A 24,925-nucleotide genomic window follows, 5' to 3' on the forward strand; every position below is an offset into this window, starting at 1 on the left:
CAAAACATTTAATATCCTCATGACATTAAGTCCCATCACGTCTGTCTACTTTTCATCGGATTTCAATCTAGTAGAGGAAATATAGAGACGTTTAAAGGTTAGAAAATACTGAACTCATTAAGTATGTCACCAAATTGAACATCTGTGTCTTGCCAGATTCATGCTTTATGGAACTCATTGTGAATTATGGGACTGTTGCTGAATTTGGGGCATCTGGTGACTACTTGGCATTTGTGGCTTATGGTCTTACTGGAAACCCCTTTGGATGGTTTTCGAGCCTGTAATTCATGGTTATATGTTCTGTATTTTTCCCAAGACTACTGCTGGAGTCCTGTGTTCACTGTATAATGAGTATTTTATTTTTAGATGTGGATCACCTCTTAGGGAGGGAGTCTGTGGGGAAGGCGGGTAATGGACTATTTTCGACATAAATAATAAGTGCCAAAGAAAGTGGTTAATACCCAAAGAATAAAACAACAGTGACCGCCACTCAATTGCAGAGAATGTGTCTGTATCTCCCACAACTTGTCGCTTTCCATCGTGTAATATTTCAAACATTTGGTGTGAACAACGAAGAAAGATCCAAAGGATTATCTCAAACATGCTTACTCTCTAATTCTTGGGTTCATTTGATGAAATGAAGCAAACCTGTTAGGCCCAGGAAAACACTTTGCCCTCCAGGAGTTTCATTAGAAAAATCCCAACATATTGGCGACTAAGTAACAAGACTAATATTCACTCTATACAAACATTTGTTGTATGGACACTTTTTGTTGGCTTTTGTCACCTTAGCTGAGTCTTTCTTTCGTTTTTTTCCCCCGTTCCTTTCTTTCCTTTGTTTCTTCTTTTTTTCTTTCCGTTTTTTCTCCCTTCCTTCCTTTCCTTTCTTTCCTTTTTTTTTTTTTTTTCTTTTTTGAAGTCTCCTTCTTTTTTTGAAGAGGAAATGTATAGCATTTAAAATCCATCCCGGAGAATCCGTTATTCAAAACCTGTCTTTAGAACTCCACGGCACTTTTATGGATGAGCTATGTGGAAATATCGACAAGGATTCAGGTAGGCTGGGCTCCCAGCCGACTATCTGCCCACAAAAAAATGTAAATAAAAGTAGTGTTTACCATGCAGAGTATTAACATCACGTACCATTTCTCCAACGTCCATGAAATGCTAGCGCTGTTAGGAGCGTGGACGTTAAATATGGATTTTTTTTTTTTTTTTTTTTTTTAGCGCAGAGACCAGGGACTGGGAACCAGGTCCGCGAATTCACGGCTCACCCTGCCCGCAGGCACGTCTCAAACGGCTCCCGAGCCGTCGGCTCCCCACGCGCCCGCTCCTGCCCGCAGAGCGGCGGGAACAAAGGTACAGTGTGCGGCGCGGGGCGCGGGGAGGCCGCTGCGGGCGGCCGGCTGGAGGCAGGGCGTGCGCTCCGGGTTATCCCAGGACAGACTCCGCGGAGGCAACGAGCGCTTCGCGCACGGCTCGGGGACCCCGAAGCCCCCTCTTCCGACGCAGGCCCGCGGTGCGCCGTGCAGGACGCGGCCGCCGGCGCGCACGGTCCGGGAGGGGACGCCGTCGGGGCGCGGCCGGCCAGGGGCGTGGCCGCCGGGCGGATAACGGGCGGCGGGGCGCCGCGGTCCGGGCCCCCGCCGGCGCCGAGCCCGGGCCCACGCCCCCTCCGCCCCGGCGGCCCAGCCGCAGACCGCGCGGGCGGGGCGGGGCGGGGCGGGCGCCGCGAGCGCCGGGAGGGCTTTTTTTTTTTTTTTTTTTTCTGCCAAACTTTGGCCACGTGAACCGCCCCCCATTCACTTTTGCGCCAATCGGGCGGCGCGGACGGATCCCGAGAGGGGCCAGGCTCCGCTGCCGCCGGGCCCCTTCATAACGCGCCGTGCGTGACGTGAGGGGCTCCTGTTGCAATGGCGAGCTGAGCCGGAGGATGTGCAGCTGCTGCGGCTGCGGCGCCGGCCACGAAGAGGACGGGGGCGGGCGCAGCGCGAGCCGAGCCGAGCCAGCCGAGAGCCGCGGGCGGGGCGGGACGCGGGTGCGGGCTCCGTGGCCTCAGCCGTCGCTGTCGCCGTCGCGCTGGCCCCGCGCCCCCGCGCGCGAGCGGGAAGAGCCGCCGCCGCCGCTGCCGCCGCCGCCGCCGCCGCGTCGCGCTCGAGCCGCTGCCGGCGCGCGCCGGGCATGGTCCCGTCTTAAAGGCGCAGGCCGCGGCGGTGGGGGCGGGCGTGCGGAACAAAGCGGCGGCGCGGGGCCTACGGGCGGCTCGGGGGCCGCGATGGGCGCGGCGGGCCCGCGGCGGCCGCGGCGCTGCCCGGGCCGAGCCTCGCGGCGCTAGGGCGGGCTGGCCTCCGCGGGCGGGGGCGGCTGGCTGAGGGCGCGCGGAGCCTGCGGCGGCGGCGGCGGCGGCGGCGGCGGCGGCGGCGGCGGCCCGGCGGGCGGAGCGGCACGGGCATGGCCGCGCGCGGCCGGCGCGCCTGGCTCAGCGTGCTGCTCGGGCTCGTGCTGGGCTTCGTGCTGGCCTCGCGGCTCGTCCTGCCCCGCGCCTCCGAGCTGAAGCGAGCGGGCCCGCGGCGCCGCGCCAGCCCCGAGGGCTGCCGGCCGGGGCAGGCTGCGGCGGCTTCGCAGGCCGGCGGGGCGCGCGGCGATGCGCGCGGGGCGCAGCTCTGGCCGCACGGCCCGGCCTCGGATGGGGGCCCGCGCGACAAGAACTTTCTCTTCGTGGGAGTCATGACCGCCCAGAAATACCTTGCAGACCCGCGCCGTGGCCGCCTACAGGTGAGCCCCTGCTGCCGGGGCGCCGACTCCCGTGTCCGGCATCCCAGCGGGCGGCCCTACCGGGACTCCCGTGGCTTGAGCCGTTGTCCCGTTTTCCAGACCTGAAGCTCCCGGGGCTCCTGGGGGATCGGGGTGCCCTTGGGCTACGGATGTCGGACCCTGGAAGCAAAGGTCAGAGACAGATGGTGAATGCAGTGCCCAAGACCGTGGGCTTTGGGGTCAGGTGGATCAGCTTGGCCTCCGTGGGTGTGGTCCTCAGCCTGACTTTGCGTAGGGCACTTGAGCTTTCCACGTCCAAGCCCTCTTCTTTGTTAAATGGGTCTGACCGAACATCTATGTCCCTCGTAAGGTGGATGGGGGAAATTCTTAGCTAAGATACCTGTGACAGTAGTGGCAGTGATGGTTATCGTTTGATCCTCTGAAATACGCCCCTTTGCTGTTGCAGAGCCGAGTTTAGTTGATCTGGTCAGAGCCCTTCCGTAGCGTACTTGTAGAGTTCACTGGTGGAAGAAGCCCTCTTGTGCATGAAAGAGGCTGCCCGCTGTTCACTCGACCCCACCGGTCTGGGGAGTTCATGGAAAGAGAACCTCGGGGCAAGTATTTCCAGTGCAGCCCATGGTACATTCAGGGTTAACCAGCTCAGCAGTTTAGGGATGTGAGTGTGTTATCCAGTATCTGGGTCCTAGTTGGCCATATGAGTCATAAAAGTGGTTTGAATCATGTTCAGGATTAACTAAGGGATTAAAGTAATCTTTAGAAGGGCGATGATTTTGGAATGGCAGATTTGTATTGGAGTGAATTTGAGGTAGAAGTGTGGATTCGATAAAGGGATTTAATGGAGCCATATACACATGGAGTCCAGAAACGCCTACCGTGTGGATAAGATTTGAGATTCATCCAGCAACAGAGCAAACCAATGCAGGGAGGTCCTCCGATAAGGAACTTTTAAGAGCAGTCCGTGATGAGCAAGGCCAAGCTGGTTGCTGTTGATTCTTAATTTATAACCAATACCTTTGAAACTTCGGCTTTTATGTTTAGTCTTGGTCTGAATGTTCAGGCATTAGATAGGAGGGAAAAACACGTATGAATCCTTGTTCCTCTAAGGGAAGAAGTACAGGATTGAGAAACAAGATGAAAGAGCCACAGAGAATGTGAGCGCTTTCAGTTCATTGATCCTGCATTCACACGTTTCCATGAGGATCTTTTTTTTTTTTTTTTAATTTTTATTTATGATAGTCACAGAGAGAGAGAGAGAGAGAGGCTGAGGGAGAAGCAGGCTCCATGCACTGGGAGCCCGACGTGGGATTCGATCCCGAGGTCTCCAGGATCATGCCCTGGGCCAAAGGCAGGCACCAAACCGCTGCGCCACCCAGGGATCCCCATGAGGATCTTTTTTATTAAGTCCACAGCCCAGGTTCTGCCAGGAAGGATCCTGAGTGCCTGAAAAGCTTAGAATGTAGCCACTTAGTATACTTTTAGGCTGTAGTAGTGATTCAGGAATCCCCAGCTGAAGATTTTCTCCCAGATCTCTCATGAATTACCTGGAATTTTATGCAGATTGTGCTTTTTCCAAGAGAAATGGCCACATATGAAATTGAGGATGAGCTGTGTAAATTGTTTTCAGAATGGTTTTGAAACTAAGTCCACATGACTGCCACTGGGTGACAAGACCCGTGAAATCACAACTTTGGAGACAATTACCAAAGTATTTTGTTCAAATACTAGATTGCCCACCAAACAGATGTATTTTCGTGGATTCAGTATCAGTCTATGCTAACCAGTAGGGGTCCTGGGACACCAGCTGCAATCAGAAAATGTAATGCAAACTGGACCTACTCTTTTACGCTTGGAGATGATCTTTTTCCTAAGCCCATCCTTGACACTCTTACTTTTGGTCTCTTTTTCCAAATCTCCTGCCTCATCTGTCTTGGATGTAGGGTTTTTATCTCATTGTTTATTTTCTTTTAGACACTTCATGGAAGGTAGAAACGCAGTTTGCCCTCTGGCCTCAGTTCTTCTCTGTGACAACTCTGCCTTTCTGATAAAGGGAAAACCCTTACGTGGAAACTGTGTATTCCATTCAGGGATTCTGTCAGCTTTCCTGGAGCTCTTTTCCTTTTATTTCTTTGACCTTTTAAAAAAAATACTTATTTTGTGCTAGAGAGAGAGAGAACACACATCAGCGAGCATGGCGGGTGGGGGGGTGGTAGGGCAGAGGAAGAAGCAGACTCCCCGCTGAGCAGGCAGCCCGATATGGACTTGATCCCAGGACCCTGGGATCATGGTCCGAGCAGAAGGTAGATGCCTAACCGACTGAGCCTTTTATCTCCTTGATCTTAAGAAGTCCCATTGCTTGAAGTTGGGGATGAACTTCCGTTTTCCATTAAGTGGACTTAGCTTGTTCCATGAGCCTCTGTTTAGACCAGTTGCAGGAGATGATACAGGACGGTTTTAGTCTTGAGGAACTTTAGGGGAAGGCCTGAACTGGGATGGAGGTTACAGTGTGTAACTTATGATTATGGCCCTGCTGTGCTTTGCAGTCCCAGCTGAAACTCCACACTCAGCTCTTAAAATGGAAATTGCATGCCGTTTGGCCTACGAGTCGACTTGAATCTTACAGTGCTAGGTAGAACTCTATCTAGTTGGGCACTGGGTGTGCTCAGTTTTACTTCTCCTCTAAAAGACAAATAATTCTTTACCTTAAGAAAAACTTTTTTGTTTTTTGTTTTTTTTTTTAGTTGTTGTTTAAATGAAATTACTATTTGGCTTATGGGCTTAAGGAGATGCTAGCATTCCCCCCCCCCTTTTTTTTTAAATTGGAGTTCAATTTGCCAACATATAGCATTACACCCAGTGCTCATCCCGTCAGTTGCCCCCCCTCAGTGCCTGTCACCCAGTCACCCCCACTCCCCACCCACCTTCCCTTCCACTACGCCTTGTTCATTTCCCAGAGTTAAGTGTCTCTCATGTTCTGTCACCCTCACTGATATTTCCTACTCATTTTCTCTCCTTTCCCTTATAATCACTTTCACTACTACTTAAATTCCTCGTATGAGTGAAACTGTATGATGATTGTCCTCTGACTGACTACTTTACTCGGCATAATATCCTCCAGTTCCATCCACGTCGAAGCAAATGGTGGGTATTCGTTGTGTCTAATGGCTGAGTAATATTCCATTGTATACAAATACCACATCTTCTTTATCCATTCATCTGTCAATGGACACCGAGGCTCCTTCCACAGTTTGGAGATGCCAGCATTTTTAATAAGATGGCAGTACGGTGTACTTTTTTTTTTTTTTTTTTTTTTCTTAATACGGTGTACTTTTATGCTAAGATACTGAAATGTCAGAATTTAGGTCTGGGGACCAGGAATTGTCTGAGGTCTAGAAAGGAGCTAAGCCTTTGGGAAATGCAGTGAGATATGCCTGTCTGCACTAAAGTTAGTGCACTTTAATGATGGAACAGCCCCATTACAGATTTTTACTTTCCAGCCTGCCAAATGCATGAAGTGGGGGGGAGAGGGGCCACCAAGGAATGTTAGCAGTGCAGCAACAGCTAATAGCATGCAGGAAACAGATTTTAAGAAGCAGGCAAAATAAATCTCCAAGTGTAGCTGATAAGAGACCGACCAGGGCTAACTTCTTCCATGGGCCCCAAGCGACACCATAGCTGTTAGGTTCATAGGAGTGATCTTGGTTCATAAAAATACTCAGTTAAGATTCATCCCTTTTTTCAGCCAGTACATACATGGCTCCTGTGGGTCCAGACTCTGAGTGTGGAGGACTCAGAGTGAAGATGCTTGTTCTCATGGCTCTTCTCTTCTAGTGAGAGGCAAGGCACTGAAAAGAGTTAATGATGGGTACTATGGAGAAAATAGGGTAAGGAAAGGGTGGGGTGGTATTCTAGAGAACTTGGTATTTAGGCTGCAATGGGTTGGTGAGGAATTGGTTGGGTGAATATCATTGATGAGCAAGGGAGCAGAGGGAAGAGCTGGTAAGTTACAAGCAGAAACCAACTTGGAAGGGAATAAAAGAAGGCCAGTAAAAGAAACTGGACGAGGCCCGATAACGTCTGGTCTTGTGGAATTTTATTCTAGGTGAATTAGAAAGCCTTTGGAGGGTTTAGACAGGAAAGGGAGGTGATGGCATTATGTCCTAAAAGTTGATTCTGCCCATCGTGTGGAGAATGGATGGTAGGGAAGCAAGATTTTAGGAGGTGGTCTGGGCAGCGGGGACTGGTGCGGTAGCAGTGGTCATGGAGAGAAGTGGAGAGTTCTGGGGTAGGTGCTGCAGCTGAGGTATGCAGGTGAGTGGTAAGGCAAAGGAAAGTCAATAGTGCCTTCTAGGATCTTGCCTGGAAAGACAAGTGTGAGTGGTTGTATTCTTTATTGAGATATGGGGAAGGATGTGAGTCAACAGGTCTGGTTTTGTACAGGGCAAGTTTGAAGGTGGTGTTTAGACACACAGGTGGCTGTATCATTTAGCTTCATAAATGTAATGAACATACAAAGAAATTGAGAAAAGATTTACATCTGAGGTGGTTACAGTGCTGGAGCTCTGATGCTGTCTTAAACTAAATTGCCTGAGGGTTCTGGGTACCTGGGGTTCTACAAATATATAAAGAAATTTGTTTTGACTCCTCTAGAGTATTTGTATTCTTGGTAATTTCACTTCAAAATGGTCCCTTGATTCCTCCAAAGGGATTTATTATGCCAGTTAGTAACAGGTCATCAGAACCCCTGTGTTCCTTGTGTCTTTTGTTACTAGCTACAATTTGTATTATTTCCTTATTTTTTTTCTTTGTTTTTAGTTTGATATATAGAAGTTCCTGTAGTTCAGGCTTTTCTGATTTTAGGGTTGCCCCTGCCTCCTTATCCCAAGCTCAGAAAGTTACTGCCCTGGAGAGATTTTGAAAAGCAACTTTTAAAAAATTTTTAATCTAATTCTAGAAGGGGTAGAAATCATCTCAATCTCATCCCCCCCCCCGCCCCCAAATAGTATATTGTCTTAGCACCATCTGTTGAATAAGCTCCCATTTCCCTACCAATGTGAAATGCCATCTTCATTATACTCAAAATTCCTGGGTATGTTTTTGGACTTCTTATTCTGTTCCACTGATCTTTTTCTCTGTTCTTGTGCCAGTACCACCCATTGAAATTATTGGAAGTTGAATAATTTTTTAATATCCGGTAGACAAATTCCTCTGTGTTCCTCTTCTGTTTCAAACATTTCTTGGCTACACTTACCTGTTCATGCTGGGAGCATTTTGATACCGTTTGGATTTTCTTTTTAATAAATAGTTTGACAAAAACAAAAAACAAAACAAAACAAAAAACCATACATACTTGGCTTTTTAATCCTTTCTTATGCCCAGGATGCTCAGCTAATCCAACACTTTCTTTTTGTCTTGTTTCTTACCTCCCCTGGGTTGAAGATGGGGAACCGTTTTTGTTCTTTCTTTACTTTCTCAGAAGAAAGAGCTGGATGGTTTCCCTTCTTTGCCCCAGGAGTGATAAAGGGCACCATTAAAGATTAGCATCAGTCTGTAGGGAACTGTGGGAAGAAAGTTTCAGAAACACTAGCTGTAGATAGAGGAATCTTGTTGCAAGATGTTGTTGTAGCAGCTAATGGCCTCTTCCGAAAGCTTTCAGTGAAGGCACACTGCTCTTTTACCAGCCTTAATGAGCAAATCTCAGGGTTCCTTTCCTTATTCTTGAACTCAGTAAACCATACTTATCTTGAAACTGTTTAGAGCAGTACTTTCTTTCTCAATAGAATTCAGTTTGGCAAAAACTTACTGACTGCCTTCTATAATCTGGATAATTGACCTGTAAATTAACTTTTTGGAGCACAACCCGTTTCATGTTCTGAATTCCCTGTATAAGATGACTGGTGGAGTATGCAGTCCTCAATATGAGTTTAGTTTTCTGTGTCATGGTTCCGGATATTGATGCCCTCAAATAGTTAGAATATTCCAAGGATAGCTGTGGTTGTCAGCAGAAGTTTATACACAGTTTTGTTTTTCATCACATGGCTAGTTTCACTTCCCTGGTCTATTCATTAGGCTGCTCTCTATTGAAAACGGATTAATCTATCCTTGCAGGATTTGTCATCTAGGGAGGAAAAGAAATGGTAATACTGGTGATGAGGGCTCACAGGGTGCCTAGACTAACTGCTCTGGGACACAGGAAAAGGAGGCCTGTACTCATTTATGAAGAGGATCGGGAAAGGCCTCACCCACACCCCTGCCCCCTTTCCCTCACTTAGTCTCAAAGAATGAATAGGAATTTTGAGGCAGAGACAACACATTCGTAGAAACATGGGAAGTAGTGAAGGAACAATGGGATTGTGCATTTTGAGTCTGAGATCTGAAATCTAGCATTTCCTCTGGAATTTTTCAAAGGGATTTAAAGATGTGCTCAAAGATGTAGGTACAAAGTGGAAATTCCAAGTAGGTTATCTTTCATGTCCTGCTTTAGGAACTGTGGACCATAATTGATTTCACTGATTCGTCCATACTGCAGTCTGCTTCTCTAGACACGAAAAAATGATGCAACTGAAATATGTTTACTGAAATGAAGAGAGATTCACAATATATTTAAGTTAAGTAAAATTGTATGCCCGGTATGAGGTCACTTTTGTTTAAAGTGAACAAAATAATCTCATGTGTTTGTGTAGCAGAGAAAAGAAAGTGTGAAAGAATATACACACGATGCTGAATGATTTTTCATATTCTTGGCCCTTTTCTATACTTTTGAATTATTTTGTAGCGAACAATTGTTTTGTAATAAAGCTACAGAGCTACAGTTTAAAAAAAAAGGAGGAGAGGACAGCGCTTGGAAGGAAATGGGAGTGCAGTTTTGAGCACTTAGGGTCTTGCAACACTGCTGGGCACGGATGGCACCCTGGGGCTTGGGTCCCAGGTCATTCTTGTTTCAGTAAGTAACAGTTAATCCTGTCCTGATAAAGTATTTGGTTACTGTAAATGTATTTTCCTTAGTTACCTTAACTTCACAATTCCAGGTAGTACTTGGGAGAATTAGGTGACAGCATTTTTAATGTGAAGGCCCTAGCTTCCACATGCTAATGTAAATATTCAGTGTCTCCATCTGTTGCGCCTGTGGATGGAATTAGGGGAACAAGAAACTTGGTTACGATTTAAAAGTAGCAAAGGGGCAGCCCCTAAAAGTAGCAAAGGGGCAGCGGTTTAGCGCCGGTGGCGCAGCGGTTTAGCGCCGCCTGCAGCCCAGGGCGTGATCCTGGAGACCCTGGATCGAGTACCACGTCAGGCTCTCTGTATGATGCCTGCTTCTCCCTCGGCCTGTGTCTCTGCCTCTCTCTGTCTCTATGAATAAATAAATAAAATCTTAAAAAAAAAAAAAAAAGTTGCAAAGCTGTTCATCTGCTCACCTTACTTCAGTGTCCTTTCTGAAACATGTATAGCTATGGTTTTGGCTCTATAACTGATGACCTTGGTTTGTGGATGATTACAAAGAAGAAAGTGTTCGGGTGCCTGGGTGGCTCAGTCAGTTAAGCATCTGCCTTCGGCTCAAGTCATTGATCCCAGCTCCTGAGACCTACCCCTCCACCTCCCTGTGAAGCCTGCTTCTCTTTCTCTCTTTGCCCTTTCCCCTGCTCATGATCTCTCTCTCTTTCTCTCTCTCTCTCTCTCCTTTCTCTCTCTCTCTCTCTCTCTCAGGTAAATAAAATCTTGAAACAAAAGGTGTATTCTGCTCTGATTTGATAGCCACCCTGGGCTTGCAAAACCTGAGGATTATTGAAAATATAGTTAATTAGTGCCATTAAAACAATTGCTTTGTAAGTTGAGCCCAGGTGTGAAGGCTGCTTTTTTGTTGGGATTTTCTTCTGTGTATTTCCTAGCCTATTGCTGGAAAATAATCAGGCAGGATTTATAGAAACCAAAGGACCCAAAGGGAATGAGCGTTTCAGAAGCTACCTTTTAAATAGTCTTCTGACCTTCAATTAAATCCGGCTTTGACTCTAAAGAGGTGTCCTCAACAGGCAGGTTTCTGCCAGGCGAGACAGTGGAAGTGGCTGAAGTGGGTTGGGTGTAAGGCTACTCTCCTTTTCTGGGATCTATTTTCTCAGCTTTTTTAGTGGAGGAAGGACTGCAAAGGAAATGTGGGTGATAACCTAGAAATAAGTGTGCGGGATGGAGAAGCCAGTTAGCTGGCCAGCAGAAGCTTTAGAAGTCAGACCTCGTTTGCATTCTGACTTCTACGTTTATTAGCTTTATGACCTTGGGAAATTATTTATCTGGCCCGTGCCTCAGTCTCCTCATCTGTAAAATGTGGGTAACTATAATGTGGGTAACTATACTTCACGCACTGCATAGGACTGTCACAGGCTGAGTTTCTAATGCCCTCAGCCTAGTACTCCATACCGGGTAACTGCTTTATTGAAGGGTGGCTGTGGAGAGCTGCTAAGCGGGTCTGTACCAGGAAGTACCTTGACACAGGAAGACTGACTTTGCAAAAGGGGTCGGCCAGCATAGGCTCAGGGTGGTTTTATTGTTTGCATTAAACAACACTTTTTTGTTGCTGTGTGTGTGTGTGTGCGCACATGTGTTTTGTTTTGCTTAAAATTAAATTTGAAAACAAATTTTGTTTATGCACAATTAAGAATTAGTTGAATGTTTACACTTTTAGGTGTACAGCAGCAAAATAGAAACCATATGAGGTAGCTCTCCAAGATCTGAAGCTTCGGAAATGTATCACGAGACCAGAAATTGCCTTCTGTTTTTAACAGTCCAAATTTTAATTCTTAGGTTTCAAAAAGGGCGTTTTTGTGGTCTGTACTGATGAGTATTTCCATTGTTTGCTGTGAACCTGGGCTCAAAGGGCAAGTTGCTATTAGCCCTTAATACCTTGGAACTGCCTCCTGGGCTAGTGCCCAGGCCATTGTTGAGGTGGGAAGCTGTAATCCATCCACCAACAGCTTTATTCAGGAGAAAAAAAGTCTTAATGCTTGCTTTCACCTTAAGTCTACTTTTTAGGATTAATGGTAAGGAATATAATTTGATTTCTCTTGAAAAATTTTTCCCCCATGATTTGTGATTTCTGTTCTATTCCCCCCACCTACTTCCAGAAAGAATTGAGATTGCTCACGTCATAAGGTTACCCAGTAAGACAGTTAGACTTTAGAAGAGGAAACTGGTATCCGGAAACCACGTAAGGGGAAGGGTAACCAGCTAAGTACACTTGTTCCTCATACCCACACAGGACAGAGATAATGGATTGAATAATGCTTATAGCATCCTGACAAAGGGCATTCCTTCAGCTCCAGGAGAGGCCTTGAGTCATCATCACTTGAGAGCCTTGGAAGACCTTGGAGTTTTCCCAAGGCCTGATGAAGTTCCAGTGCATGGCTGCTCTGACTGGGAGCAAAGAACTGTCCTCTGTACTTTTTTGGGAGCATGAGCTAAGATTGCTGCTCCATCAGATTCCTATAAGGAAACTCACTGTATTTGCCCTGCTTTCCGTCCCATGGGCCCCAGGGGCAGAAATTTCTGTCAGGTCTTAGTATCTAGAATCCTCCTTTCACTTCACCCCGAGCAGTGGGAAACACAGTCCTGCAGCATCTTGTGGTTGCCTGCTGATCGGGTCTCACCGCTAGCAGACAGACAGACCACGTGATGGCGGTTGGTCTCACCATGTGGCTCCCTTGGTCAGGGTGGCGTCTTTGCAGAGATCTCTGGTTGGTTCCATGTTTCCTGTGAGCACAGAGCTGAGCAGGCAGCTCCTACCAGGATTTCACCTGCCCTGGTACAGGTACCACTGTCCTGCCTTGCTCTGACTTCCTTACTTTTGTTTTACTTTGGCCTAATTTTCTTGCTCACATTTTCATTCTATATGCCTTTTGGTTACATTATCTTAAATATTTTCTATTATAGGGAAGAATACAAATATATGTGCGTGTGTGTATATGTATATATATATGTATACACACACACACACACATTCTTATTACCTGTCAGTTCTACAAGGGGAAAAAATGATAGTCTCCCTTCCTTCCATGACTCCAAATTCTGAGGATATTGGATCCTATGAGTCCTTTCAGACTTCTCACTATAACTGTCTGACAATATATTTAACTGTGATTTTGGGGGAAAATCACAGAAGATCTCTCTCTCTTACTTATAAAAATCACTGTATTAAAAATCAGAAAATGTGAAAGAAAGTACTCAATCTTACTCTATTTTTCTTTAGTTTTTGTCCATTGGATAGAATAAAAATTATTACAGAAGTAGAATTTTCTGATGTCAAATCTTTTCATTTCTTTGGATCCTTTTTAGCTTAAAGTTTTTACTAGATTAAGAAAAAAATTTTTTTTTCAATTCTAAATATACCTATCTGTTGCAGAAAATTCAGAAAATGTAGAAAATATGAAGAAAATTAAATGTTTTCTGGTCCTCCATCCAAAAATAATCATAGTAAACACTTTTGGGTTAAAGTTGTACAATATTTTTGTATGTGTACTTTTGTTCCTTTAATAGTACACGTCACAAGGATGTACTCTTGCCTGCTTATTAAATTTGTCCATGTATTATGAATGTGTCCTTCAGACAGGAGTCATGCTATAGATGCACTTTTGTACAGAAGTGTATTTTACATAGTTTTTCTGAAAACAATAACCAGACAGAAAGGGAGACTATGAGAAGTCCTGAGTCAGCAAAGGCATTCCTTAGCAAAGCTAATATTGTCCAGCTGCATCACTTAACTGTGATTTAACTTGGTGTAGGGATAGCATTTAGAGGCCAGGAGGAAAAGATGATAGCTTGCTTGGCTCTCTCCAATTTCAATTGTCTTATCTGTGCTTTAGCAAGAGTTGGTTATCAGTGCATTGAAAATTGAGCTTGCTGGCAAGGGCCTCTGCAAATGTTCTGTGGTTTCAATTAAGGGAGAACTCTTTGCTCCCGGTAACAAATGTGTCGACGGCAAAGTTGACATTTGCTTATGAAAATAAGGAGCTTGACCTGTTTCTGTCACGGAAAGAAGGCCGGTCTTGCTTCTTCTGCAGTGTCTCCTTTACTTCTTTCCCATTATTAAGGCACGCCCCCAAGTCCCCCAGGATGGTGAATCATGATTTCTGTTCCAGAATACTCTAACTTTCCAGAGCTCCTGAAGCCAAAGGTACCGTAAATGAAAAGATCATAATTTCTTAAGATTGGAGGATTTGCAGAAACTTCATTTTGAGAGATTTCCCTCAAACTACCAGTCATTTAGAACAGAAGAGGCCAGCTTGAGGTTTTTCCCTGGGTTACCTAAAAAGGAAAAGATAATAATTGGGTGGAGTTACCATAAAACTGCAGAGAGGCTTTTAAGGATGATTTGAGGTTAGATTGTCTGTTTTTAAAATTAATTGGTTTCTCTTCTTAGACAAATTACATGATTTCAAGTCACAGTTAAGGCATTAATCGCTTCAGTGATGGTTGTTCTGTTAGCACTTCCTTTGAGTGTCTGCTGGGGCATGTCGGAATCCAGACGAAAATGCATTTTGATGCTCAGGCTGAGATGAAGGATTCCAGTGTTTAGAAGTGAAAACGGTTTTAAAAGTTAAGGTCTTACTAGACTTCCACCCTAACGTTGTCTAAGATTGACAGTAAATCGGAATTCTTGCAGATAGCTTGAGTGTCAGGTTTTTAGCCAGAAATGTGAGAAGTGACGTTTTCTGTAATGCCTCCACAGTGGTGTGTGATCCTGTGACCGATTGCTTCAGGTTCAGCCCACACTTTCTCTTTCACTGTCTTATTTGCACATTCCTGTCTTCCCTAATAAGTTACACTGACATAATGCTTACTGCGTGCTGGGCTGATGTCTGAGCACAGTAGATTTTGAATCCATCTGACCCGCCCAGCAACCTTGTAAGGCAGGTAGCATGATTGTCCCCAGCTGACAGACAAGGAGGGGGAGGCACACAGAGGCTTACCCCGAATGAAGCCAGGACTCTTACCCCAAAAGCCTGATTCCAGAACCCATGCTCTTAACCATCGTACTGTGCCGTCTCTTGAATAGGTGGTTCCTTTGAAGGCAGACATTGGCTTACCCACCTCACATCTCAGGGAATGTCATGGTGTTTTAGGATCTTAACAGCTTCTGGGGTTTGGCTACTTCCATAGTTACTGTTTTGAACTTAGTCTTTTGTATTAATCACATTTTAGTTCAGAAGCAATTGGGTAGAAGCTAAAGTTTAGTTGATTTTATTCACTATCCATGTGTAATCAGTTATGAGATAACACAGACTATTTAGCTTTAAATTACATTTCAGAAGTACTGTGAATGGTAGTATATTTTAACTCCATCAGGCCTGTGAATTTTACCTCTTAGTAATTGTTTTCTGGTTGTGGTTTGATTAAATCAGGTTCTTTCTGCATGTAGGAATGGTAGGAAATGGTAGTGTGTCTTATGGAAAGTGATAAACTCACTTGGAAATGTCTCAGAAATGATTTCTGCAGGTTTCCGTGCACACACACACAACACTTTAAGTCACTTTTTTCATTTAAGTGAGCAGGATGTCTTGACTTCACTTATGTGCCAACTACTGAAATTATTTACTTTTTCAAATAATTGTTGTGACCGCCAAACAAAAATTTCTACTGAAGGAAGGAATCGGGCTCCTTGACCTGAATGGGGGTCCTCTTAGTATGTCTTCAACACCTTTGTTGTCACCAAGTTCCTGGGGGTGGGAGGTTGTCTCCCCTCTAGATTAGCATGCTAGAAGGGGGTCTTTAGGTTATATTATATATTCTGTGTAGGTTGTGGTTCATTCTCATCTTTAAAAAGACTTGTCTCTTAATGGAAAGGGTGGTTTCTCTTTAATTGCCCTGTTCCTGCCACATTTACTTTTCAACCTTTTTCTTCAGGAGCTTATGCTTTCTGAAAATGAAGTATATAGTACCTGGTACAGCATCTGGAGTCCCATCAGGTTCCATATATACCGAATTCTTGGTTAAAAAGTTTTGTACATGGCATAAGACTCCATAGGCCCATTTTAAATCCATAGGTATTAAGGGGAAAACATTACTGCTGCTGTCTTCCATCATTTGAAGATGCACATTTCCGCCCCCACATTTTAACATCTCAAATCAGGATACATTTTACAGTTGCTGGCATCTTGTGGTTATGATTGGCACTTTTTTTTTCTATCTTATTGGTACAAAAAACAATGGTGTATCTTACAGTTAACATTCTAGTTTTGATGAAAAATGATGTATATTTAGTCCTTGGTTTTTCAAGAAGAAGCATGTTTGACAAAAAGTTCACTGAATTCTTCCTCTGCTTAATTAGAGTTTTTTTTTTTTTTTTTTTAAGATTTTTATGTATTTATTAGAGAGAGAGAGAGAGAGAACATGGAATGGAGGGGCAGAGAGAAAGAGGGAGAAGCAGACTCCCTGGCTGAGTAGGCAGGGGATGGATCCCAGGACCCTGAGATCATGACCTGTGCCCAAGGCAGACAGGCACATGCTTAACCAACAGAGCCACCCAGGCGCCCCATTGAATGAGAGAAGTTTGAAGTCATTTTGTATTCCTAATATTTGGGCTAGGAAGAGAATTAAAAGCCAATAATTGCTTTTTAAGTGCTTCATTGTAGATTGTTTATGGAATTAAAAAATAATGCCTTGCAGTAGAAATTTAGTTTTGCAGATGTAAAGGTTCTGGAGATGGAGGAAGGTGTTGATGTTGAAGAACAATGTGAATGTGCCTAATTGCACTGAACATTATGCTTAAAAACATGGTTAAGGATCGGATCCCTGGGTGGCGCAGCGGTTTAGCGCCTGCCTTTGGCCCAGGGCGAGATCCTGGAGACCGGGGATCAAATCCCACGTCGGGCTCCCCGTGCGTGGAGCCTGCTTCTCCCTCTGCCTATGTCTCTGCCTCTCTCTCTCTCTGTGACTATCATAAATAAATAAAAATTAAAAAAAATGGTTAAAATGATAAGTTTCACGTTAAATTTTCTTTTCCAAAAAAGTAATATATTGTGTTTATAAAAATTTTCTCAATTTAGAGACACTTAGAATAAAGAGATCAAGTTCTCTTTATCCCCTCCCCTGCCATTCTCATTTCCCTACTTCTGTACCCCTTCACCAGAGGTTTGGTTGTATCTTTTTCTCTTCCTAAGACTTTACATTTAAGATGTGTGTGGTTTTCATTCACACTTCAAGGTCACTTTTCACCACAATATGTATAATTGTGATAGATAAGTAAAACAAAAATATATTGGGGGAGAATAGCACCTGGGAAGGGTTCTTTTTTATAATATTAGGGCTGAATTAACTGCTTCATTTTATATTCTGTGATCAATTTATCCTAGAAGTCACCTGTGTAAATGCGTTTTTTAGATGAACTACTATGAGTATGAAGAAAGCATAAGAAAAGATAACCCGATGGCCTTCAATCAGGTGTTTGGCAGCAGGATTGCTTACTGTTTCTTTCTCATTCATCACCAGTTTCTCCTCCAGCAGTGGGAGGAGCAGCACCCCCTGAAGACACTTGTCACCTGGGCTGTCAAAGCAGTTCTCACCTGTGGCCTCAGGCCTCTCCTCCACGGCACCCCGGAGGACTGCAGAAAGCACCCCTCTCATCTACTTCTACCCCATTCCTTCCATAGCTTGTATAGCGCGAAGGGTGTCTGCTCCCCTCATGCAGCCTGACAGTCACCTCTGTCTCGGCGAAGCATTCTCTGTGCTATGTGTCTAGTTTGCGTTCTTTCTGTTTGCTCTTTAAGTCAGTCTGGGTGCCTTTCTTTCAGAGTGCATGTTTTAGTTCTACCATTATGTACACTTGCGTGTGACATGTGACTGCTTTGATAAACCTCTGTCTCTCCCAATGACAGCTCCATGAATCGGTGTCTGTGTTTTGCATGCATCCCCCTGGCCTTGCACATACTTGGCACTTGATGTGAAGTCAGAGAAACTTCATTGAAGAATTTGATTTTTTTAAAATAATTTTATTTTTTATTTGAATTCAGTTAGTTAACATATAGTGTATTACTAGTTTTCGAGGTAGAGTGCAGTGATTCATCAGTTGTGTATCACACTCAATGCTCATGACATCAAGTATCCTCCTTAATGCCCATCCCAGTTACCTGCCCTCCAGCAACCCTCAGTTTGTTTCCTAGAGTTAAGAGTCTCTTATGGTTTGTGTCTCTCTCTAATTTTGTCTTGTTTTATTATGCTGAGTGAAATCAGTCAATCAGAAAGACAATTATATGATTTTACTCATATGTGGAATTTAAGAAACAAAGCAGGATCATAGGGGAAGGGAGGCCAAAATAAAAGAATTTGATTTTTTAATTGTCTTATTGAGTGGAGGAGTTTGTGGGTAGGGACTTGATAGTATCAGAAAATTGACCTGGAGATCCAGACCTTGGTACCCTGCCAATTTGGTTTTCAGCCACAGCTGAAACTTAGTTATCCTGGAAAAATTTTAACACTTCATCATTCTTTTTTGTTGGGGTTCTTTTGAAAGTGAATTTGGGCTTTGCAATACCTCGTAGCCTGGGCTGCCGTTAAAGGAAAGGAAGCAGGTCAAGTAGCTTTTTTATCATTCCTGTTGAACACACAGTGATTTAACATGAGTAGATACATGAATTTCTGGAAATGAGAAGCTTGAAATAAACTGTTCTCTCACTGGTACTTATTTTAATTCCAGAACATGGTCCAAGACAATTCCTGGGAAAGTCGAATTCTTCTCTAGTGAGGGTTCAGACACATCGATACCAATTCCAATAGTGCCACTACGGGGCGTGGACGACTCCTACCCACCCCAGAAGAAGTCTTTCATGATGCTCAAGTACATGCATGACCACTACTTGGACAAGTATGAATGGTTTATGAGAGCAGACGATGACGTGTATATCAAAGGAGACCGTCTGGAGAATTTTCTGAGGAGTTTGAATAGCAGTGAGCCCCTCTTTCTTGGGCAGACAGGACTGGGCACTACGGAAGAAATGGGGAAACTGGCCCTGGAACCCGGTGAGAACTTCTGCATGGGGGGACCCGGTGTGATCATGAGCCGGGAGGTTCTCCGGAGAATGGTACCACACATTGGAAAGTGTCTCCGAGAAATGTACACTACTCATGAGGACGTGGAGGTGGGAAGATGTGTCCGGAGGTTTGCGGGGGTGCAGTGTGTCTGGTCTTATGAGGTAAGAACAGAAAAAAAAAATTTTGTTAATTTCATCATTAGTTGCTAACCAATCATAGGAAACCACTGATAATATAAGCCTTCTTTAAGGCTTGAAGTTGGTAATGAAGTTATTGCACATTTTTACCTTAGTTTTTATAATTTGAATTCCTTTAGCACCTTTTATCCTTCATTTTTAGGACATACCTTCTGTACTTTTGTCCTGAAAGCTTAGTTAGTAATGGCATTTGGAGCCCAAAGAAACGCTATAGTTCACTGTAGGTAACGGTGATATTTTCATGATTATCCAGAAAATTCATCTAATCTGACTTTTGCTGATTCTGCAGATGTGATTTCAAGTGTGTCAACATTCCCTGTCCCTCTTCTCCCAAAGGCCTGACTTTTCTTATCTGGTCATGTTGACCCACACAGTTTTAAAACTTGACATGTTTAGAATTCATAAAATGAGTAATGATATTTTTAAAAAAGCATTTGACTTTGCATATATTTTAAACCTTGACTTTTTAGACAGTTAATTTGTAATTGGTAAGTTGCAATATGGTTGTTCTTTATTGAATAGTTGGTAGGCAATCTGAGTTACCTTGACAGATGAGTGCAGTTTTTTGTAGGAAGTTGACTTGTAGATGCTTTCTCTTTAAATGTTCTCCAGAACATGAGTTAGCTTTTGACTTTTCTCTGTTTTTATTGGCAGATGTGCCTGCAGTTACAGGATCTGATACTAGTCAGAGTAGAAAACATTATTTAGGTTGTGTTGTGTTTAGATCGATAAACTACTGATAGTTATAAGGAACAGAGGGAATTTCTAGACCTTTGCCCGAGAAAAAGAAACATACTTTCTGATGTAAACTGTTAGCTTTTGTTGGGATTTAATTTTCTAAAGGGCCTGAGTGAAGAAAGAGTATTCTTGCCAGTACTTGCCCTCACCGCCCCCCCCCCCCCCCCAACTTGCTTTTAAAGGTTTCCTAATAACTGTTTTTTCGTTGGAACTCTTAGGGAACTGAACATTTTCAAGAATACAGGAAGTAGTTTTCATGTTCCTTTCTAATTATAAAAGAAACATTTTTAAATCCCAAATGTAATTTGAGTGAAACCTCTGATCTCTGTGGGTCTCTTCCCCCTCCACATCCCCACCCCTGCCCCTGCAGGGAAGATTGGTCACTGGATTGGGGGAGGGGGCATCGGGAGGATCTCTGTCGTCATGGATTTTTGCAGGGAGGAAAGCTCTTTGGGGATGTCATTAGGTTTCAAGCAGAATACAAAAGGCAGTGTTTCTGCATTTTCCCCATTTTTAATTTAGCAGTTACAACCTTAGTATGTTTCATTATGGTTAAAACATGTAGTGCCTTGTGTATTTTGGAATGTTTTATGCTACCTTTGATCTCTGAAGCTAGCCCTCCTGCTGGAATTGTAACAGATAGGCCAACCTTCTGAGATAATTTTTTTAAAAATTTTATTTATTTATGATAGTCATACAGAGAGAGAGAGAGAGAGAGAGGCAGAGACATAGGCAGAGGGAGAAGCAGGCTCCATGCACCGGGAGCCCGACGTGGGATTCGATCCCTGGTCTCCAGGATCGCACCCTGGGACAAAGGCAGGCGCTAAACCCCTGCGCCACCCAGGGATCCCTGAGAGAATTTTTAAAAATACGTGCCTCGGTGTTGTATCTTAAATACTGCTAGGTAGATAGCAATAGAGCCAATTTCTTGTTTATCAAGAACTCTGACCTAGCAGTAGTGCCAAGATGTTGTTAGAAAGTATTGTCCTGGGGCTGCAGGGGTTGGGAGATAGTTTTAGGGCTGTTTTCCCCCTGTTATTTTGTAATAGCCGAAATTCTCTAAGGCTTGAAGTTGGGATGCTGGAAATCATCCTTTCTGGACACCAGGAGCCATTTCTTTGACTAGAGGCACCTTGTAAATGACCTTATTAAATAAGTAAAGGGATCTGGTGGATGAGGAAGCTCCCTGGGTGGTTCCCTGTCCCTGCCTAGGCTCTCCCAAGAAGTGTGGGCAGTGTGGGGGTGGTCAGCTTTGGGTGGTGTCCCCACTGCTTTTCATGTGTGTAAATGCCTCACGGTGACAGCTTTTCCTAGGTACTGCCCTTTTGGGAGCTCCTTTTGTGAGAGATTATTTTCTCCCCAAAGTGGCTTGTCTTTTCATTTTAAATGTGGTATTCACATGCAAATTGTGAATTTTAAGTGTAGTTTTAAATTTCTTTCTTTTCCTCTCTGGTTTGTGCTTGTGAATTTAAAGTGTAGTCTTAAATTTCTTTCTTTTCCTCTCTGGTTTGTGCTTTGTGTGTCTTGGATAAGAAATTCTCCCCTCTCTTGGGTGACAGGAATGATCTTCCAGATATTTTTCTGCATATTTAAAATTTTGTCTTTCATACACAGTTCTTCATCTTTCTCATTTTTAAGAATTACCTCTATGGGGACATGTGCCATTTTATTAGACCTTTGATTTCTTTTGCTTCTTTTGGTAGGGCTTTCAGTGCTCTTAACCTAAGTTGTTATTAGGATTTATCATTGTGTTCACCACTCAGGCAAGATGAATCCCTCCAGTGGATGAGAACTTCCTGTAAATCTAGTTTCCCCATTAAAGCTCACATTATGAGAAATGATTGAGGTGGAGTCTTATGTTAAAGACACTTATGTTAATAAGCTTTGGGTCTCAGAAGGTGCTTATTTAGCTCTTATAAATCTAGCTGGAAGGTGTAAATTTTTTTTTTCAAGTTAAAATAATGCCTTGAGATTACACTTACATAATTAAAATGGCTCAAAAGAAACAACTGTCATAATCAAAATCCAGATTCATTTTTAAGCTTGACTTATTATTGGTGGCTATTTACTAATATATGGCTTTTAAAAAAGATTTTATTTATTTATTCATGAGAGACATACAGGGAGAGAGGCAGAGACAGGCAGAGGGAGAAGCAGACTCCATGCAGGGAGCCCGATGTGGGACTCGATCCCGGACCCCGGGATCACGCCCTGGGCCTGAAGGCTGGCGCTCAACTGCTGAGCCACCCAGGCATCCCAATATGTGGCTTTTAAAAAAACTTTATTTGGAAATAATTTTAATTTCACAGAAAAAAAAATTGCACAAAGGATCCATATACCCTATACTCAAATTAACCTGTTAACATTTTATACCATTATCTTTTTCCACTCTTCCTGAGTGTCTTCCCCCATCCCTGCGTACAGGGACATAGACCTGCCCCTCATTTAAGACCATCTTACCATTGTAGCCCTTTACTTTAACATCAATGTGTTTTGACTAAGAATAGGGAAATTCTCTTATATAAACACAGTAGAGTTTAAATTCAACATGGAAACTTTAACCTACCATTTATATTCTGATTTTCCCTGTTGACGCAGTCCAGTCCCATGTAACAGTGTTCCCTTCTCCCTTCTCCATCACAGGACCCAGCCTAGAGATTGCATTTGGTTGTCATGCCTCCAAAGCCACCTGCAGGCTGGACTGTTTGCGCAAGCCTCTTTGTCTTTTGTGACCTTGGCATTTTGGCTTTAAATACTTTAAATACTTCATTTTCATACTAAGAAGTTGTGGTTGCAATATAGAAGACTAAACTATAAGATGATTTTAGTAATGCTCCTCAATGCTTACTGAGACCTCCCAGCCCAGAGCAAGAATATGGGCCTTGAGGCTGTTAATACTGTTGGAAAGGTGGAGCATGCAAACCCGGCTCCCCCTTTTCACATGAGTTTGGCGTTATAAGTCAAAGGCACACAAGATTTTTTTGAGAAACATTATTGAAAAGTTTGAAACAATTTATTTAGGCAAACAAATGAAATACTATACCACTCTTTTAATAAGGGAACATAAAGACAGTTGACCTAATCTTTTCATTTTATTTTTGACTTTTTACTGAAGTATATTATACCTATGGAAAAGTGCACAGATTAGTCAGTCAGTGTAGAGCTCGGTGGATTTTCACAAACAGAACACAGCTGGGTGACCAGCAACCAGATCTTGCTTTTCTTATTTTAACTGAACATTTGACTAGTAATGAAGGCATTTCGAGTAGAAAATGATCATTACCAATGAAAGCGGGAAAGGTTTCTTTTTTTTTTTTTTTTAAGATTTTATTTGTTTATTCATAGAGACACAGAAAGAGAGAGAGAGAGAGAGAGAGAGGCAGAGACACAGGCAGAGGGAGAAGTGGGCTCCATGCAGGGAGCCTGACATGGCACTCGATCCTGGGTCTCCAGGATGACACCCCGGACTGCAGGCGGCGCTAAACTGCTGCACTACTGGGGCTGCCCTCGTGATAGTAATCTTAAAGATAAAACCGTACAGGGAAGGGGTAAGATCAGTGATGTTCTTTGTGAGGAAGGTATATCATCAAGGGAATTTGGGAAGTTAGAGCAAAATATGAAAAAAGAGAAGATTTTTCCTTGTTCGTCTGACTGGCTTATAAAGGAATGTGGAACATTTTTCTGTGAGAAGCCTGGGAATTTTTTTCTTTAATAATGGAAGACATAATGTTTCTTAATGCTGGTTGTCATAGAGCTGACTTGTGTCTAGGGGTTTCTTCCTCATGCCTTTGAGCTGTTAACCTTACCTGGCCGAGAACCAGGCAGGCCCCTAGTTGGCCAGAATAAGGTGCTCCAAACACTGATCACTAACGCTGTTTCTCCAAGGTAGAGCCCTGCGTGGTTTTCTATGGAGCTTTTTGTTCTGCTTTGATGGCTCAGTCTCCAAGCTCCTAACAGATCATAAGGGCAATGATCATCCACAAAAGGGCACTACTATATAAAGACTGTATCAACAGTGAGTGGGAAGGACACAAAGAAGTGAAAAATAAGATAAAATGAGACTGTGAACAGACAGAAGTCTAAGACCCACCACTGTGTTATTGATTTTTAATTTCATTCCATATGGTTGGAGAACATATTTTGTTTTATTTCAGTTCTTTTAAATTTGTTGAGACTTTTTTTTTATGACCTAACATATGGTTACGCTGGAGAGTGTTGTTTATGCACTTGAGAGGAACTTGTGTTCTGCTGTGGAGTGTTCTGTGGATCCCTTAGGTCTAGTTGATTTGTATGTTGACCATGGTCTTTTTCCGTGTTTGTCTGTCTAGTTGTTCTACCCATTATTGAAAGTGGGATATTGAAGTCTCTGATATTGTTGGGTTGTCAGTTTCTCCCTTTATTTGTGTTGGTTATTGCTTCATGTATTTTTGGGCTCTGTTAGATGCATTTATGCTTATAACTGTTATATCTGCACTCATGGATGGATGAACCCTTTTATCATAAATTTCCTTCTTTGTTTTTAGTGACCATTTTTGTCTTGAAATCTATTTTGTCTGATAGTATAACCATTCCAGGACTCTTGTGGTTACTGTCGCATGGTATATCTTTTTCATACATTTGCTTTCAGCCTGTTTTTTTTTTTTTTTTTTTAAGAATTTATTTCACTGAGAGAGGGGTGTGTGCACTGAGGGAGGGGTGGAGGGAGAGGGAGAGGGAGAAAGAAAATCCCAGGCAGAATCCACACTGAGCGAGGAGCCCAACATGGGGCTCTACCTCACAACCCTGAGATCATGACCTGAGCTGAAATCAAGAGTCAGATGCTTAACCTACTGAGCCACCCAGACACCCCTGTTTGTGTCTTTGAATCTAAAATGTCTCTTATAGATAGCATGTAGTTGGATCAGTTTTTAATTGGGATGTTTAATCCATTTACATTTAACGTCATTACTGATACTGTGTCTGTCATTTTGCTGTTTGTTTCCTAGATCATGTCTGTTTTGTTTCTTTGTTCTTGCAGTGCTACCTTCTTTTGTGTTACATAGTTTTTTTTTATACATTTTTACTCTCTTGTCACTTTTATTTTTTTTTTTTTTGAGTTATTTTTGAAGAAGCTACCCTGAGTGTTACAGTTAACACCTTAACTGATAACAACATAGGTTGCATTAATACCAACTTAATAATTAGAGCATACAAAAATCTTTGCTTTGATA

General features: G+C 43.5%; 1 protein-coding gene and 1 long non-coding RNA gene across 2 annotated transcripts in view; one reads left to right on the forward strand and one right to left on the reverse strand.

Moving 5' to 3' along the window:
* Window positions 1–336: 336 nt before the first annotated feature.
* On the reverse strand, window positions 337–1,354 carry LOC111095191. The gene is made up of 2 exons (XR_005356919.1): window positions 1,141–1,354; window positions 337–1,025 (listed from the first exon to the last, which is right to left on the reverse strand). It is a non-coding gene; the product is annotated as an uncharacterized LOC111095191 (long non-coding RNA).
* A 1,094-nt stretch (window positions 1,355–2,448) lies between these two features.
* CHSY1 (chondroitin sulfate synthase 1) overlaps window positions 2,449–24,925 on the forward strand; it is a 72,556-nt gene continuing 50,079 nt past the window's right edge. The window contains 3 exon segments of the mRNA XM_038532637.1: window positions 2,449–2,742; window positions 2,744–2,772; window positions 18,446–18,941. Of these exon segments, the coding sequence (XP_038388565.1) occupies window positions 2,449–2,742; window positions 2,744–2,772; window positions 18,446–18,941 (819 nt within the window).

Source organism: Canis lupus, chromosome 3, assembly GCF_011100685.1.
Source record: "Canis lupus familiaris isolate Mischka breed German Shepherd chromosome 3, alternate assembly UU_Cfam_GSD_1.0, whole genome shotgun sequence".
Taxonomy (NCBI): domain Eukaryota; kingdom Metazoa; phylum Chordata; class Mammalia; order Carnivora; family Canidae; genus Canis; species Canis lupus.